This window comes from Solanum verrucosum, unplaced genomic scaffold (genome assembly GCF_900185275.1).
Source record: "Solanum verrucosum unplaced genomic scaffold, falcon-dt-bn FXZP01000253.1, whole genome shotgun sequence".
NCBI lineage: Eukaryota > Viridiplantae > Streptophyta > Magnoliopsida > Solanales > Solanaceae > Solanum > Solanum verrucosum.
Genome location: NW_026019984.1, coordinates 371,711 through 391,312, shown reverse-complemented (window position 1 = coordinate 391,312; position 19,602 = coordinate 371,711). Strand labels below are relative to the sequence as shown.

The 19,602-nt window shown below is 28.2% G+C and overlaps 2 protein-coding genes across 4 annotated transcripts; both read right to left on the bottom strand.

Moving 5' to 3' along the window:
• On the bottom strand, positions 1–1,656 carry LOC125818319 (protein LYK5-like). Its single transcript, XM_049497857.1, has one exon. The coding sequence runs from the start codon at positions 1,654–1,656 to the stop codon at positions 1–3; it is 1,656 nt and encodes a 551-aa protein (XP_049353814.1).
• A 2,393-nt stretch (positions 1,657–4,049) lies between these two features.
• LOC125818058 (alpha carbonic anhydrase 7-like) lies at positions 4,050–19,362 on the bottom strand. 3 transcript variants are annotated; one of them, XM_049497567.1, is made up of 7 exons: positions 19,247–19,362; positions 5,924–6,144; positions 5,332–5,438; positions 4,957–5,059; positions 4,658–4,825; positions 4,464–4,517; positions 4,050–4,206 (listed from the first exon to the last, which is right to left on the bottom strand). In XM_049497567.1, exons 1-7 carry the CDS (start codon positions 19,335–19,337, stop codon positions 4,123–4,125), a joined length of 828 nt encoding a protein of 275 aa, XP_049353524.1. In that variant the 5' UTR covers positions 19,338–19,362; the 3' UTR covers positions 4,050–4,122. The 3 variants fall into 3 exon arrangements, with proteins under 3 accessions (XP_049353524.1, XP_049353522.1, XP_049353523.1); XM_049497565.1 differs by lacking the exon at positions 19,247–19,362 and adding an exon at positions 6,768–6,883; XM_049497566.1 differs by lacking the exons at positions 4,050–4,206; positions 4,464–4,517; positions 4,658–4,825; ... (1 more) ...; positions 5,332–5,438; positions 5,924–6,144 and adding exons at positions 16,135–16,490; positions 16,740–16,793; positions 16,934–17,101; ... (1 more) ...; positions 17,599–17,705; positions 18,405–18,625 and having other exon boundaries at positions 19,247–19,344.
• Positions 19,363–19,602: the final 240 nt, after the last annotated feature.

The following is a 19,602-nucleotide window of genomic DNA, read 5'->3' as shown; positions in this document are numbered from 1 at the left end:
TCATACCATTCTTGCAAGGACTTTAATGATATCATCCATAGTTGGCCTATGAAGAGGATCATCTTCAATACAAGCTTTAGCCAAAACAGCTAAACACAATGCCTCAGCTAGAGGGTAATCTTCCTTAAGACATGGATCAATAAAATTCTTCAATTGTTCAAAACATCCTCCTTCATTAACACCCCCTCCCAAAAATGTAATTGAATCCCTCAAAAAATTCCCATCAACATCTTCTTTCCCCGATATGAGCTCAAGTAATACTACTCCGAATGCAAAAATATCTACTTTTTCAGACACCGAGCCATGTACTAGATGTTCGGGTGCAATCCACCCTCCAAGACTTCCTATACTTCCAATGTCCCTACTCGTTGCTGTTCCAACCCCTCCTTTAGCTCCAAAAATAGCTAACTTAGCCCTCCAATTCGCGGTCAAGAAGATGTTTTTGCTATTGATGTTCATGTGTGTGTAAGGTGGAATAGTACAAAAGTGCAAGTAATGTAACCCTATGGCAATGTCAAATGCAATTTGAGTCCTTTTGTGCCATTTTAAAGAACCAACAGAGGAATTTGACAAACAATCCCTTAATGTACCATTTGATGGATATTCGAAAACAAGATATGATCCTGTTATATCATCTTCACCATAACAAACACCTTGTAATTTCACAATGTTAACATGATTGATTCTTGAATGTACATCAATCACTTGTTTAGTATCATCGAATCGTATTTTCTTGATTAATACTTCAACTTTATCGACACATCCCCTGTATACGTTGTTACTTACCTTACTTTCTTCACTAAAATTACATGTCGCGTTTGTCAATTCATCTATGTTGTATTCTCCCAATGTGTACTTTATTCCTGCAAATAAATCAGGAGATAAACAAGAATTTGTTGATGTTCTAGTAGTCGTTGGACCGGATATTGTTGGAGAACTTCTTGGAGTTGAACATGAAGTAACAGAACCCTTATGTATCGTAGAACGATTAATACATCTTTCTTCCTTGAATTTCCTTAACGCCCTTATGTATAAACCACAAGCGATTAAAGTTGCTACAAGAAGGAGAAAACCAACAATTGATCCTGAAATGTAGAGTTTCTTTAGTTTTTTATTTTTTGTTGATTTTTCTACGAGTTGTGTTGGAAGAAATCTAGGACTAGGAGGTTCAGAGTTTTGAATACTGAAATTGATTGATGGTTCTTTACTCAATGGTACCAAAATTGTTGTGTTTGAGTATACAGTAGGATTAAAACTCAAATTATTCACTCTCCATATATCTTCAACAGGAATCTTGAATTTTTCACTTACTTTTCCTGTATCGTCACCTGATATAAAAGGATACGTCACAAGGTACTTTAATACAGGACCAAATAATTTATCAGGACACGCACATTTTAAAGGTACAATCAACTCTGTTCCACCTTTGATTTCATTGTCGTTAGACATTTTGGTGAAAATGTTTTCTTGAAAAAGCGTGACAGACTTAACTAGACCTTCAAAAACTCCACAAGCAACGTCGTTGAATTTTGTGTTTGTAGGTGCAATGTAACTAACATTTGCTTGAAAGAATTCACCTAAACAAGAACATTGAATTGGAATAATCACCTCTCTTCCAATTTCAAGAATTTGAGACGAAGACGAGACGTTGTTCATGTTGAGGAGTAATTGATCATCAGGATTCAATATCCCAAACAAGTATGAAACATCAGAGATTGTTGTGAAATCTTGATTAGCTCTATAGATCAAAAATGTTTGACAAGAATCATTTGGTGAAGTACATGTGTATTTTGTACCTGGAGAAGTTATACTAGAAAAACATGAAGTTGAATCATAGTATTGTTGGCCATAACTTGAGCCAATAAAGGTCAAAATTACTAGTAGAAGCCAATGAAAAATCATGGCATGCAACAAGAGAAAAAGTGAATAATCAAGAATGTGGCAAATGAAAGAATGATGTTGATATGGGAGGGGAGAAAATAAGATGATGGAAGAAATAGTATAAAATATTTAACAATTGTTACACCAAACATATATGATGAATGGAATATTCCACATCAGACTGGGACGAGATCTTATTTTCTTTGAGCTAATTTTTAACGTGTGAGTAGGCCTAAGACGCATTCTTTATCTAGGGCCGCTCTTTCTAGTTGTTTTGGTACAATTAGGAGATTCTCTAGAAGAAATATGTCAAAGGGATAAGGACTATTCAAGCCTTATAAGGAGTCTAGGAATTTAATTTTATCTTGGTTCGAAATGGGATCATTCCATTCATCAATATATACATATATATTATACATCTGCCGCGTATTATTATTATTATTGGATGAGCGACTATTTAAGTTAATTTCTCAAAAATGAATATTATAAAGTTCAATCAGATATCATCATGGCAGGCCAAGCAGTGAAGTATATGAAAGGGAATTTCCCATTAATTAGTTTTATTTATTGCAATAATAGTAGTAATAGCCAATTGTGACTGAATTGTTTGGTTGTGGAAAATTTTATATTATATTAAGTAGCCGGCCACAATTTGTATATCCAACTGTTTTCTACTTGGCAAATAAAAATATAGACAGAAAAAATAGTATGGAATATTTTCTTGATGTTTATAATAGAACCTCCTAAGGTATCTAGCTAATATATAGTGTGATACAAGTAGGGTTTTTAAAGAATTCCGAGTTAAAAGGCATACAGGTACCCTTAAAACTGAGCCACCTACTAAAAAAATAATTATTTAAATGGATAAACAATCATTTGATCAACCGTTATTAATTTGGACAAGTCGCGATCAAAACCTAGTGATTTGTCCGTTTTGGTTATATAAAAAAAACAGTATCTCTTTATGCATTTTTGATAATAAAAGCGGTCATTTTAGCTCCGAATTTAAGTTTTTACCCGTCGGTTTCATTCGGGTGTGAACATTATCGATTATCGAATATGTAGCTTGTAAATTTGATAACCAAACCAATAAGATTTTGATTATTGGGTTATCTTGATCATTTCCTACTACTAATTTTTTTAATAGAATTTAGCGACAGATAAATTTTGTAGCTAAATAACAAAATTCATCACTAATACTATTTAGCATTGAATTAGTAACGAAATTTCATAAACTACGAGCAAAACAACGACATATTAGCAATGAAGTTTATAGTAAATTCCAAATTTTTTCAGTAGTATACATAAGTTTGTTGAAGAAAAAACTACAAAATAAAATAATAGAAAATCATATGGACAACAAATGAGTTTTTAATTACTAACAATTTTGTACACAACTAGGTATGCCACTTGTACCGCTTGCCTAAAGAAGAATTGTTTCAAGAGTGATCAATTCTAAGAAATACCATAGTATATATATATTCCAAAAGTGTTTCGAGTAAAATGTACGCAAGGATAAAAATGTAATTTTACTTTTCTTATCAGGTTATCGAGTTATCCATTAAATAAAGTGACAAATCAAGACTTAAACAAAAGAACTCAATAATCATAGGACACTTAATCATTACAAAATTGACAAACTAATATCTCGAATCATTAACTCAATAACCTTATTAATATCAATTTGGTTGTTGATTTGACCCAAAGTTAGCATACCCCTATATTTTTTTTGATGTGAATCTGAATTTATTGAGCATAATATAATATGGTTATTGAGCATCGAATGAAAACTATATTGTAACTCTTTGATGAATGTTTGACATAATTCTGTCCAATTAACAATTATTTGATGGTTTAGTAATTATAATTAAAGAACCTTTCAACATTTGTTGCTTTTTGTGGGGTTGTTGAGAGAATAATTGATTAAGACAAATATGTCAACAACAGAAATATTGAGGGGCCCAATGATAACAATTTACAAAGAACTAAATGACTTCAATTATTTTGCTATAATAATTTAATATTGAATGATCAATATATGATACAACAAATAATAAATATACAATATAATGGAAAGAATTACAATCATGTTATAAATAATAAAAATAAATAAAGGCAATTTCTAGCTCATATATTTTGAGCTCTTATTTTTTTGGTACAATAAACAAAATCATCATAATTATTATAACTAGAACTATAGAAATATATTTTATTTTTGAGATTATATTATAGAATAATCAATTATTCTTTAGGATCATTTGGTCTATAGAGTTGAATTGTTCGTTTGTTTGTTGCTTGGACTGGTCTTGAATTTGTGTCAGATTCCTACAAAATAAAAAAATAAAAAATCGAGAGTGTTATTGAAACGATTTATAGGTACACAAATATCTACGACTTATATTGAGACGGAGGGATATACTTATAAGACTTGCTATGAAAACTTATATATTATCATATGTCAACTTAATTTATCGTTGATCAATTTTAATGTCAACGTATATTATAATTAAGTTAAATCTAAATATGAAGCTAGAATAATTGATAAATTATTAGGATATAAAACATAATTCTAAATAACTCACATCATGAACTGCTTCGCGAATTAGCTTCATTTGTTCTTTTGTAACAGTCCTCACCTGATAAAATACAAAACAAATGATATCGAATATTAACTTCAAGATACATTACAAGCATGAAATATTGCGCTTTGACATGAATAATATGTGTTGACTGATTTCACAGCTCAAACTCATAATTTTAGAGTTTTGAAAATTACCTTTCTTACAATAGTCCATACAACATCTTGAGTGCAAGGAGGAACAGTCAAGGAGCCAATATATCTATAATATTTTCTGCTACCCAACTTCACTTTTTTTGGATCAATTACTCCTATATTTCTCTCCACATTTTTTATATGTGCTAGAGCTTTCAAATCACTCTCAATCTGAAATTAAATATATATTATAATCAGTGACGTACACATAATTTTTTGTGTGTGCTAGAGCTTATAATAATGTTGAATTTTTTTTATACTGTCAGTGTATAAAAAATTAATTTGTGTTTAGTGTAATGTACCATAGACAAGAAGGGATCAGCTCTTCCAATTTTGTACATTATTCCAACAACTGCAGTCTTTCCATCTTCACTTTCATGTACCATATGAACCTCCAAATCAAATCTGCATTATTTAATTCATACAATATTTGGTTACAAGAGAAAAAAAAATAGACAGCTCGATGCACAAAACATTTCGTATTCATGCAGGGTTTCGTGAAGATCAAGACACACATCATGAGATGTGATGTGTAAACAACCTATCCTAATATAAATATTAGTGATTGGTTCCAATCACTCGAAAGTCAAATCAATGAACTATAAGTCACACAGAGATAATTTTATCGTTACACTGAAAAAGTACTATTATATAATAGTAATAAATAAATTAAGTACCTTCTTCCATTGATGGTATGTTCAGAAGGTGAATGCCAATGAGCTTGATTGAGTTGATATTTAGTTCCATTTATTTTAATATGTCCAGCTCCACCTTCCCATCTTAACTGCAAGTAATAAATAATTTATTATTCATCACAAGAATAATTTTTAAATAAAATAAAATAAAAAATAAATCTTTTAAATTTCATTGGAATTTAATTTCCAAAAAACTATACATACATTTACTAATTAATTAATACAAGTTGCTAATGTAACGACCCCATATCAAGAAATTAAACACCTAACTTTATATTATATAGTTACAAATTCAAAAAAGTAAGGTGGTAGGTTAAATAGTAATTAACAGTAGACAAAAATGATTGTATATTTGATTAATTTCATGTGTAGTAGGTTAAGTTTGTTCATTTTATGTTCTTTAGTTAGTGATATATGAAAAATATTTAAAAAATAATAATATTAACATATATTGATTATATGAAAGGAAAATGATTTCCGTCCATAAGTAGAAAAAAAAACATTTTTCCTCTTTTTAAGTTATTTGAAAGAAAAATGAGTTCCATCTTACCAAACAGATCGAAAAATATCTTACCATCATATCATGTCCTCTATTCAAGAGAGTAGCATAGGATGATGTTTTGTAGCTTCTATGAAGTCTTCCCAAATGAGAAACAACTTCAACTCTCTCATTTAAAAGATCAATTGGAGATTGCAATTTTCCAGAGTTACACATTTTCCATTCTGGATGAATTTCACCCCAATGTGTTGGTCCATTTTCACTCTCTCTATCATAACTAAACTCACTTTCATCATCTGTAAAAAATAAATAAAAAATCATGAAAAAATATTATAATTAGAAATCATAGTATATAGTTGTAAATCGATAGATAAAACTCTCTTTTAATCATCTTGTGTCAGATGTAGCATAAAGTTGTAAATTGAGACACAAATGATTATTAGAGCTCGATCATAATTGAATGGCAAGAGGTCTGTCAATCTGGTTGTTCGTCAAAAGACGAAGCTCTCTCTTTATCATCTTGTGTCAGATGCAATGTAATGATGTAAATTGAGACACAAGTGATTATTAGAACTCATAATAATTGAATGGAGAGAGCTTTGTCAATCCGATGTTCATCAAAAGATGAAGCTCTCTCTTTATCATCTTGTGTCAGATGTAACGTAAAGTTGTAACTCATAATAATTGAATGACAAGAGCCCCGCCAATCCAGTTGTTCATCAATAAACGAAATTGTCTCTTTATCATATCATGTCAGATACAACGTAAAATTATAAATTGAGACACAAACTATTATTAGAACTCATAATGTTATTTGAATGACAAGAGCTTTGTCATGATTCATCAATAGAGGAAATTTTCTCTTTTATCATCTCGTGTCAGATACAATAGTTTAAGAGACAAATTAAAGAATACTAACCAACTTCATGACATGTTGCAATGAATGCATTTGTGAGGAAAAGAAAAGAAAGGAACAATATTGTGTTGGTTCTTGTAAGCTTTGTCTCCATATTTATTTTCCCAAGAAGAAAAGAATTTTGTATTTTGTTGCTGTTAAGGATGCAACTTAAGTAATTTAAAGTTTGCTTATATAGAAGAAAAATTTAAGCAGTCTTAGTGGAAATTGAAATGTGAATGTGAAATTAACCAACAAAATCTTAAAAGCTATCTTTGACTACACATGAAGAAGAAGTTTCTAGGCTCTAACTATTTCAGGTGAACATGTTCCCTTTTGGTTTCTTGTACGATGTCCTATATTCATAGTGTGAAATAAGACTTATTTCATTTGTATTGCATAACACATATTTTTGGCATAATATATAAACATATCTTTTAACTTGACTTCAACTGATATCTATGTCTTTTTCGGGTACAAAACTTATACAAAACTAAATAGACATATTTGTCCTAAATGACGTTTTATATGACAATTTTGTATCCTATGTGTTTAATTTTACATAAATTTAAGTGACTACTTGTGCACACTCAAAATTGAAGGACATAAATGTTAGTTGAAGCCAAGTTAAAATACATATTTATGTATTATGTCCATGTTTTTTATCATGATATTTTTCGTTCTTAAAGCTTGAACTCTAGATCTATCATTAAGGTCGGTCATGAACATAGTCGATTCGTCTTATCGATTGAGTTAGGGGATCGCTAGGGGGTTTAGATTTTATTATAAAATTATATTATATATATAATAACGAATTTGTAATTCATAGGGAGTTTGATATTCATATTGAGATCATGTCTAATTAAATTGATTCATGTTACATAACACACATACTTTTATCATTTTTAATTTTATTTTCAACCCTACTCGCATTCGAAATCTATCCTTGGAAGTGAAAGAGACTTTATTAATTTTTTTATTTCGTATACTTATTTTAAACTTTTATTTCTTTAGTAAAAATATTGATTCGACTTTGTGACAAAATTTCATTCCACTACAACCTTTAGCGATAGTTAAGCAAGTTTGAAGCATATGTTGTTTTCTTTTAATTAAAACATAAAAAGACAACCGACATCTCTTTTTCAAATATATTTCCTTTTTGACTCTTCATGTTGGAAATATATTATATTTCAATTTTTCAATCAAATAGAATTAAATGAATATTCATATTGTCAATATTATTTAGTTGTAGTTCTTTTTTTTCTAAGTTCTTATTTTCTCAAAATCTAAACTTATCTTTATTTTTAATCTGTATTTTCACCCGAATATTCTTAAATCACAAGTAGTATAAATAAGCGTCGATTAATCATTATTAAATATGTGAAAGTCGATCTTTTTAAATTTTTATTAAATTATTTATCGCTAACTCAACCATTTTGCTATTTGTTAAGGTAGAATCCATCAAAGAGCAATTTGGTGGCTGCAGCAGCGGGAAGTACTAGGAATTTCACCTACCAGTAATGACCGTAATAAAATATTGTAACTTACGTATAAAAAAAATGATATACGAAGTGATTAAATAATATATTCTGAGTACCCTTAACAAAATAAGATATTAAGAACTATTTATGTATATATTTTTTTTAAATTGCACAAATAGCCTTATTAAAGGGTCTATTTTTGCAACAAAAATATAGTAAGATTTTGCGATATTTAAAATGAAGCAGAAATACTTTGATTTCAAAACGCAGTAAAATACATGCCAACGTATGCATGCACTAATGCACGTATAATATCTCATTTTAATTAAAATTACGAGTTATATTATATATTTGATTGTAATTATATATGTATATATATAGGTATTTTCAAAGTAAAAATTGAATGTATATCTGATCAACTTTATTTTTATGTCATTATATGTGTTTGTATGTATGGACACTAACAATTAGAGTTTTTAGATACACAAAGACGTATATATATACATGTTATAAAATTGTATAATTCGTTATGGTATGTAATTTTTTAAAGTGCCATTATATGGACAGAACGCTGCGAATTTTGATTATTATTTTTCTGTTTTTTTTATTGCAACCTTCTAGACACCATTGGGAATCCTTAATTAATTAAAGTGATTTTTAATTTATTATTTAATTCTTTGATACTTGAAATTATTCTTTAATTTGACATAATTACAAGTAAAGTATTATATGCTGATCATTCTGATGACCTATCAAGTATTTCTAGAATATTTCATTTCCTTAATATTATAATAAACATACAAAATCTATGAATTGATTTTGAATCCTTTTGTTTTAATTATTTAACAAATTATTTTATATGTTAGAATTATTTGGAAATTGTTTGTTATATTTGACAAGAACCTGATGTTGAAAAATAAAATAAATAAATAATATTCATGTAGAAGTGTGGATATCTTGTTCTGATCTTTTAGGGTCAAATATATCGCGACATAATTTTCACTAATCCAGCAATATAGTTTTTGACTTCTCCCCCTTTCTAGCATACAACTCCGGATTAGTTCAAATTCAAAAAGCACATTCATGCAATATAAAATTATTCTATTTGTACAGTAAAAAAAGTTGAAGACTTAAAATATTTTTCATCGTCTCGAATACTATATAGATTGTGTTGTATTGTATATGTTTTTTTATTATTATTTGCCACCTTCTAGACACTCTAGAGAAGCCTTGGAGAGTTGTTGCGTGTGGCAACCCTTTAATTAAAATAATTATTCTTCTATGATTTATTTGATTAATTGATAATTGAAATTGTCCTTAATTTGACACAATGACATCTATAAGTAGCTATGCTGATTGTTTCAATGACCTATCATGAATTTCTACAATAATAATAATAATAAAAATCTATGGATTAGTGTAAATTAAATAATAACAACAAATTCAATATAATTTTATAAGATAAAAATAATAATATACACAAACTTTATTCCAGCAAAAGTAAACATGTGTGAGAAATACACTATTCATGCCTAATATTTACACCAAATGATGTTATATAAAGTTAATCTTATAAGTCAAGAGTCAAAAGTTAAATAAGATATACATATTGTATAAAAATAAGCATTAAGTATCCAATTTTGTTAGGCTCGATTGATCAAAATTTTAAAAAAATATATTCGTACTAAAATATGTTTTTTTAAAATGAGAAAAATGACTTATCTACTATAGAAGTAGGAAAAACAAATTTCATACCATCATCCTGTAGCCCCCATCCCCATCCCTACTTAGTTTTCGTAGTATTTGTTTAGATATATACAAATACTTTTAGAATAATATTTTATTATTTACATACCGAACACAAAAAATAGAAAAATAAGAAATCGACTTATTTCCCTAAAAAACGTGTTTCGCGAAAATATTTTCTTTCGTACTTAAGATATCTCTATAAGTATAAATTTGGAAGAAGGTTAACGCGGTAAATTTCAATAGTTGCTAGAGCATATAAAAAAGGAAGTTGGCAAAATGGACCTAGTGAAGTTTAATGACAATTAGTGCAAGGAAGGGAGATTAAGGAAAATGTGAATCACAATTAAATATTTGTTTATTAATTCGTGGGTTGTTATTTGTTGAAGGATTTTGTTTGAAAATTCTCCCTAATAGTCCTTTGTCAACTTTGACTCTCTCTCTCTGTATATATAAAATTATTGAATTCACATGAATATGTAATCGAGTCTCTAAATTTACTTTTACTATATTCCATGTATCAAGGAATATTATAATCTAATCAATTCAGATTTTCGCCGAGTAGATTTAATTCACTTAGTAAAAAAATTCTTTATCAAGGATTTTTCCGTTTCGAGTTGATTCTAGTTAAGAATGGAGAGTACTTTCCATCTATTTTACCACATCTTTTGGTGACTATATTGAATCAATTATTCCACAATATACGAATTCTTTATTTTATTTTTTACTTGAGTATTATTCATTTCGAGCATTGACTAATTACTTTCATGGAGAAATGCTAGCTACCTATTTTGGATGGTAACACACTATTCCTATCAAAGGCGGTTTATTTTTCTAAGTTTGAATTCGAAATATCTAATTACCATGTCATTATAATTTTGACATTAGAAAAAAGAGAGAAAAAAAGAAGAAGATTAATTATAATATATTATAAAAAGGAAATTTTAATTTGTGCGTTTTCAAACTTCTTGATTTATTCTTTTTTCTCACACATGTTTCTTAATTTTTTCCAAATCACTTACCTAATTCATGCTTTACTAGAAACGCTGAATGAGTAATTAAGGTTAATTATTTTGTTTAATCATCCATTCACAAATATTGTACGAGAAATTAAGGTTATTACCCCATTTATTTCAATTTGTTTGATTTTGACTAAATACGGATTTAAGAAAGTGTACAATAAGTTCATAGTTCATACTATAATTTAAGAGTGTAGTTTTTTTAGATAATGATCAAAAGTGTTACCTTTGTGAAATTTCATATATGAATTATCAAGTATTATTTGTGTTTTATATCTGTATTATCACTAACTATTTATCAATCTACAACAACAAAAACAATATATATACTAAGTGTAATTCCACAAGTTAGGTTTCGGAGGATGGTTTACGTATGCAACCTATCCTACTTTGTGAAGATAGAGAAACTGTTTGTTATAGACTCTCAACTCGAGTAAACATATAAAAAATTAAGAATGTATAACAGATACAATAGTAAAGAAGTCATGTGAAAAACAAACAAGTACCAACAACAAATAATATGATAAATAAAGCAAAGAAAACAACAAATATCGAGGCAAGAACTACATTAATGCTCAACTATATACTTATTAATATTCTACCCTAAACTTCGACCTCCAAATCTTTTTATCAGTATATATAAAATTGAACTCGCACAACGAGGTAAAAATTTCAAGCACATGCGGCAATTAATGGGAAACGTGTTCCAGGATCAAGTCAAAGGTTGACATTATACTAATGAAATTTTCACATTGAATTACACACAATGTAAATGCTTAATTGACATGTACTTATCCATTTCATATTATTTACCGTATTTCTCTTTTACATGTCCTTTAAGAGATTATAAATAAAAAATATTTTTATATGTTATTTTTATTTCTCTTTGATAAATTACACTCGATTTAATAAAAAAGATAAATTAACATTATTGATATTTGAACAAACATAAGATCAACCAATAATCACTAAGGATTAAATGGAAAAGAAATAATTAATTTTGTTCTGATTTTGCACAATGTTTACATCCCTACTTTATTCAAATAGGGCAAAACGTCGTGGTGACTCAAAAAATAATCAATTAACTCAATTGTAAAAAGAATTTTAAGAATAAACGAATTTTGAAGGAGTCGCCTCCTAATTTTAGGAAAAAATAGGAAACCATTTAAGTGATCTACGAAACCGTTAGATTCTAGGTAAGTGGTTCAAGTTATTCCGAAGGGAAGGTGTTAGGCATCCTTCGAAATCCACAACTGTGGTTCCCGACTGAATTCATTTTTTTTCAAATTGAAAAGGAGATAAAACAATATACAAGTAAAACAAATATGTGATATTCACAAGTAAAAAAATAAAACAATAATATAAAACACGGCCTAAAGTTTGCCTAACATCGATATTTACAAAACAATGAATATACAATATAATTCGAACTTCATTCGAATAGCTCCAATGAGAAGCAACTTTGTGTACCTGTAAAGACGCTTAGTAAAAGTGTTAGTAGCAAATAAACATGAATAAAAATAATAACTTAAAATAAAAAATCCGTCTTATTAACATGGGAGGCCATGAAAATCAACGGTAATTTCTTTATCGGTCAATTTTAACAAATAATGTTAGGTGTGTCTCAAGAATTTTGGGCATAGACTGGAGGGTACTTATGCATTTTCCCAAGTCTTAACATAAATCCATTTAAGAACAAAAAAATAAAAATAAATAAAATAGAACATAATTAACACTTATGAAAGAAGAAAAGAGCAGACCAACTTTTGTAACTTCAATAATAAACAACAACCAATTAACAATATTAAGGCATTAATAACTAATAAAGAAAATCATCAAATTATACCCGAAAATTTTATCCCCCATCGGAAAATTATGAACCCTAAAAGAATTTCTTAAGACTTAAAAAATTTGAAATTACTCCTAAAATTTTATCCACCACCATCTAACTTAATGACTAAGCTATTACTTAAATGGAAAATTGAAAACCACATATAATATAATACCATTATCTTAAAATCGTGGGCCGAAATCGCTAGTTAAATAAAATATTTGTGTATGAAATCTTATCTATATTTGAATGAATTTCTAGACTGTGCAAAATATCAAAATGAATATTAACAAATGTAACGAATAAAATGAATATTAAAAAGAATGTAATGAACATAACTAATGACATGTAAAAAGTGCAATTTAACAAAAATAACGATTTAATCAAAATGAACAAATATTTGAACGTATTCAATCGGTTGTGACAAAAAATAATGCAATTAAAATTAACTTATAAAAAATACTGAAATTTGGCAAATAAGGATGAATATCGATAAACTTACTTAAAATTATAAAAAATATATTTTGAACTATTGAATAAATAAAACTTAAAAGTTACGAATTTTGAAAATGTTAGGCCAAAATTAAATGTCAACACACACAGTAATAAATATTTTAAGATAAATACTTTTAATAATCTTAACAATTACTACGAGACAAACAGAGTAATATATGAAGGTTTACCGCTGTGTAATTTGTATAGTAGTAAAAACTAACCTACATAATTACTCATCCAACCGCTAATACTAAAATTGCTAGATGGTAGATATACCATATGTATATATTTTCTATATAAAAGTATATCTATAATAATATATAGTATATGATATATGTATATCGATTAGAAAAACGTAAATAATGAATATAATCGGCAATTTAAAAACTAGTTGGTTTGGCTCATTTGATATTAATTATTAAGCTATTAATAATTTTGCTTGTTTAATAAAGGACATCATTCGCTCTTGTTCACGTGATTGAGGGAGTTTTCTCCGCACCGCTAGATCACGAGTTCAAGACTGATACGATATGTTGGAAACTTGAAAAGAAAAAATAAGGTATTATAAAATATCTTTTTTTTTATATATTTTTAAAATTTAAATACATTTTGGAACATATATAATATTTAATATGTCATTTAGTTAATTTACTCAATTTTATAAACCTACTACGCTTCATAACAGAAGACTATTGGATACGTAAGATAAAAATATATAATATTTTATGATTTTTAATCAGCTCTGAAGTTATTTTATTGTTATTTATTTAAAATTGTGAGATTACTATCCCATATAGAATTTGGGATAAAATAATATGATACTTCATCCCCGCATATCAAGATTATTATTTTTTATTAGGGAAAATTGTACATAATGGCAAATTATTAATTCAAATTAAATGGTATAACCACACTTTGATTTAATTGTGCCCTATAACAAATTGTTTGCCAGCCGCCTCTCTCCCTCAAACTCTCGCTCGCCACTCTCCCTCTCTCGCTCGCTCTCTCTGTCGCTCGCTTCTCTTGCTTTATACAACAGAAATATATAAATTGTGTTTATGTTTGTATAAAGCGAGAGAAAATTGTATATACACATGCAAATACATATATATTCGTCTTATACACTTATAATTATACAATAAAAATATTCTCCTGCCCAGTTCTCTTTTGCCTTTCTCTCTTCTCGTTTTATACAAACACAGATTATACAAATATAATGTATAATTTATGTTTGTATAATGTATAATTTATGTCTGTATAAAGCGAAATAGAGAGCGATTTTTAATATACAAATATTTTTGTCAATGATTTATACAAACGAGAGGCTAACAACAATTTATACAAATGGCCTGCCAGCAAAATTATACAAATCTGAAGAGGAGCCAGCGAATTATACAATTGCTTCTTTTTTGTATATATGTATATCAAAATAGACATAGCTTTCAATTGTATATGTATAGCGAATTATACATATATATGTTTGCTATGAAGCGCAATTATGCAAACTTTACTATAGTATACAAATATGATTTTCTTGTTTGTTATATGTGAAAGTCGCTCTTTTTATTATAACAATTCTTTTAATTTAAAAGGAGAGCAGTTGACTAACAAATAAAATTGTTGTCATGTGATCAAGAAGTTACGAGTTCAAGTCGGGCTCTTACAAAATGTAGAAAATACTACATATAATGCTATACACATGAGTTGTCTTACAATTAAATGCATTGCAATTAGAGAGTCAAACTTGGCCTCAACTGGCAAGTAAGCACTTCAGCTTCAGAAGTGCACATCACACCTCAAGTTGGTCTTAACGGGCAACTTAGCACTCCAACTCGTCCCAAATGTGTCTCATGGAGTGCTAAGTTTCTTGTTAATCATATTCATGTTATCAAAAAAATCAGTTGTAATCTCACAAGTAGAGTCTAAAGAAGGTGGTGTATGTCCAACTGTTATCTACTTGGCAAATAGACATACAAAGTAGTATGGGATATTTTCTTCATGTTTATGATAGAACCTGCTAAGGTATCTAGCTAGTAGTGTGACACAATTAATTAGTAGTTTTTTTTTTAAAAAAAAACGAAGCCTAAAGGGTCACTTTTTCTTATAAAAAATGTATAACCGGACACTTATTTTGCCATATAACCAAAACGGATAAATCGCTAGGCTTTGAATGACTTGTCTAAATTAATAACGATTGGTCAAATGACCGTTTAGGCATTGAAAATTTTTATTTAGTAAGTCGTTGGACTATGAGCTACTTACCATTATTTGGTTACCTTTTAACTTTGAATTCGAGTTTTTATTGATCGGTTTCATAATCATTTCTTAGTACTAATTTTTTTTGCCAAATTTACCGACATACAAAATTTGTAGCTTAATTGTAAAATTCGTCGCTAATCCTATTTAATGATGAATTAGCAATGAATTTTCATTAACTACGAACAAATTAGTTATGAAGTTTATAGTTAAATTCCAATTTTTTCAGTTGTATACATAAGTTTATTGAAGAAAAAACAACAAAAAAATAAAAATAAAAAAATCAGATGGACAACAAATGAAAGTTTTCAATTAACAATTTTTTACAGTTGTAGGTATGCACAACCCTATTTTTTTTTAGTGTGGATATGAATTTATTGAGCTATAATATAATACGGATACTGTGCGTCGAATCAAAATTATATTGTAATTCTTTGATAAATGTTTGACATAATGTTGTCCAATTAACAATTATTTGATGGTTTACTAATTATAATTAATGAACCTTTCAACATTTGTTGCTTTTTGTGGGGTTGTTGAGAGAATAATTGATTAAGACAAAATAGGTCAACAACAGAAATATTGAATAATTATTTTGCTATAATAATTTACTATTGAATAATCAATATATAATACAACAAATAAATATACTATATAATGGAAAGAATTACAATCATGCTATAATAAATAAATAAAATATAATAAATAAAGGCCATTTCTAGCTCATATATTGAGCTCTTATTTTTTTGGTACCATAAACAAAATCATCATAATTATTATAACTAGAAGTATAGAAATATTTTTTATTTTTGAGATTATATTGTAGAATAATCAATTATTCTTTAGGATCATTTGGTCTATAGAGTTGAATTGTTCGTTTGTTTGTTGCTTGGACTGGTCTTGAATTTGTCTCAGATTCCTACAAAAAAATAAATCGAGAGTGTTATTGAAATAATTTATAGGTACATAAATATCTACGACTTATATTGAGACGGAGGAATATACTCATAAGACTTGCTATGAAAACTTATATATTATCATATGTCAACTTAATTTATCGTTGATCAATTTTAATGTCAACGTATATTATAATTAAGTTAAATCTAAATATGAAGCTAGAATAATTGATAAATTATTAGGATATAAAACATAATTCTAAATAACTCACATCATGAACCGCTTCGCGAATTAGCTTCATTTGTTCTTTTGTAACAGTCCTCACCTGATAAAATACAAAACAAATGATATCGAATATTAACTTCAAAATACATTACAAGCATGAAATATTGCGCTTTCACATGAATAATATATGTTGACTGATTTCACAGCTCAAACTCGTAATTTTAGAGTTTTGAAAATTACCTTTCTTACAATAGTCCATACAACATCTTGAGTGCAAGGAGGAACAGTCAAGGAGCCAATATATCTATAATATTTTCTGCTACCCAACTTCACTTTTTTTGGATCAATTACTCCTATATTTCTCTCCACATTTTTTGTATGTGCTAGAGCTTTCAAATCACTCTCAATCTGAAATTAAATGTATATTATAATTAGTGACGTACACATAATTTTTTGTGTGTGCTAGAGCTTATAATAATGTTAAATTTTTTTTATATTGTCAGTGTATAAAATTAATTTGTGTTTAGTGTAATGTACCATAGACAAGAAGGGATCAGCTCTTCCAATTTTGTACATTATTCCAACAACTGCAGTCTTTCCATCTTCACTTTCATGTACCATATGAACCTCCAAATCAAATCTGCATTATTTAATTCATACAATATTTGGTTACAAGAGGAAAAAAAAAATACACAGCACGATGCACAAAACATTTCGTATTCACATAGGGTTTCGTGAAGATCGAGACACACATCATGAGATGTGATGTAGACAACCTATCCTAATACAAACATTAGTGGCTGATTCCACGACTCAAAAGTCAAATCAATGAACTATAAGTCACACGGAGATAATTTTATCGTTGTACCGAAAAAATATATAATAGTAATAAATAAATTAAGTACCTTCTTCCATTGATGGTATGTTCAGAAGGTGAATGCCAATGAGCTTGATTGAGTTGATATTTTGTTCCATTTATTTTAATATGTCCAGCTCCACCTTCCCATCTTAACTGCAAGTAATAAATAATTTATTATTCATCACAAGAATTTTTTTTAAAAAAAAATAAGATAAAAAAATAAATCTTTTAAATTTCATGGGAATTTAATTTCCAAAAAATTATACATATATTTACTAATTAATTAATACAAGTTGCTAATGTAACGACCCCATATATAACTTCCCTCTTAATATCAAGAAATTAAACACCTAACTTTAAATTATATTGTTGCAAATTCAAAAAAGTAAGGTGGTAGGTTAAATAGTAATTAACAGTAGACAAAAATGATTGTATATTTGATTAATTTCATGTGTAGTAGGTTAAGTTTGTTGATTTTATGTTCTTTAGTTAGTGATATATGAAAAATATTCTACCAAAAAAATATTTAAAAAATAATAATATAAACAAATATTGATTAGAATTTATCTTTTAATTAGAAGTCTCGATTTTACGTTCTAGCAGGAAGTATTGTTTCCTGCTCCATGAGTCACACGTGATATGAATTAATCTTAGATTAGTCAGACAAGTAGAGAGCTAAAAATAGAATATTAAAGATAATAACATATAAGTGTGGTTAAACAATCGAAAAATAATGATAGTAAAAGGAAAATGATTTCCGTCCATAAGTAGGAAAAATAATAATTTTTCCTCTTTTGAGTTATTTAATAGAAAAAATGAGTTTCATCGTACCAAACAGATCGAAAAACTTACCATCATATCATGTCCTCTATTCAAGAGAGTAGCATAGGATGATGTTTTGTAGCTTCTATGAAGTCTTCCCAAATGAGAAACAACTTCAACTCTCTCATTTAAAAGATCAATTGGAGATTGCAATTTTCCAGAGTTACACATTTTCCATTCTGGATGAATTTCACCCCAATGTGTTGGTCCATTTTCACTTTCTTTATCATAACTAAACTCACTTTCATCATCTGTAAAAAAAACAAAAAATCATGAAAAAATATTATAATTAGAAATCATAGTATATAGTTGTAAATGAATAGATAAAACTCTCTTTTTATCATCTTGTGTCAGATGTAACATAAAGTTGTAAATGGAGACACAAATGATTATTAGAGCTCGATCATAATTGAATGGCAAGAGGTCTGTCAATCCGGTTGTTCGTCAATAGACGAAGCTCTCTCTTTATCATCTTGTGTCAGATGCAACGTAATGTTGTAAATTGGGACACAAATGATTATTAGAACTCATAATAATTGAATGGAGAGAGCTTCGTCAATCCGATGTTCATCAAAAAATGAAGTTCTCTCTTTATCATCTTGTGTCAGATGCAACATAAAGTTGTGACTCATAATAATTGAATGACAAGAGCCCCGCCAATCCAGTCGTTCATCAATAAACGAAATTGTCTCTTTATCATATCATGTCAGATACAACGTAAAATTATAAATTGAGACACAAACTATTATTAGAACTCATAATATTATTTGAATGACAAGAGCTTTGTCATGATTCATCAATAGAGGAAATTTTCTCTTTTATCATCTCGTGTCAGATACAATAATTTAAGAGACAAATTAAAGAATACTAACCAACTTCATGACATGTTGCAATGAATGCATTTGTGAGGAAAAGAAAAGAAAGGAACAATATTGTGTTGGTTCTTGTAAGCTTTGTCTCCATATTTATTTTCCCAAGAAGAAAAGAATTTTGTATTTTGTTGCTGTTAAGGATGCAACTTAAGTAATTTAAAGTTTGCTTATATAGAAGAAAAATTTAAGCAGTCTTAGTGGAAATTGAAATGTGAATGTGAAATTAACCAACAAAATCTTAAAAGCTATCTTTGACTACACATGAAGAAGAAGTTTCTAGGCTCTAACTATTTCAGGTGAACATGTTCCCTTTTGGTTTCTTGTACGATGTCCTATATTCATAGTGTGAAATAAGA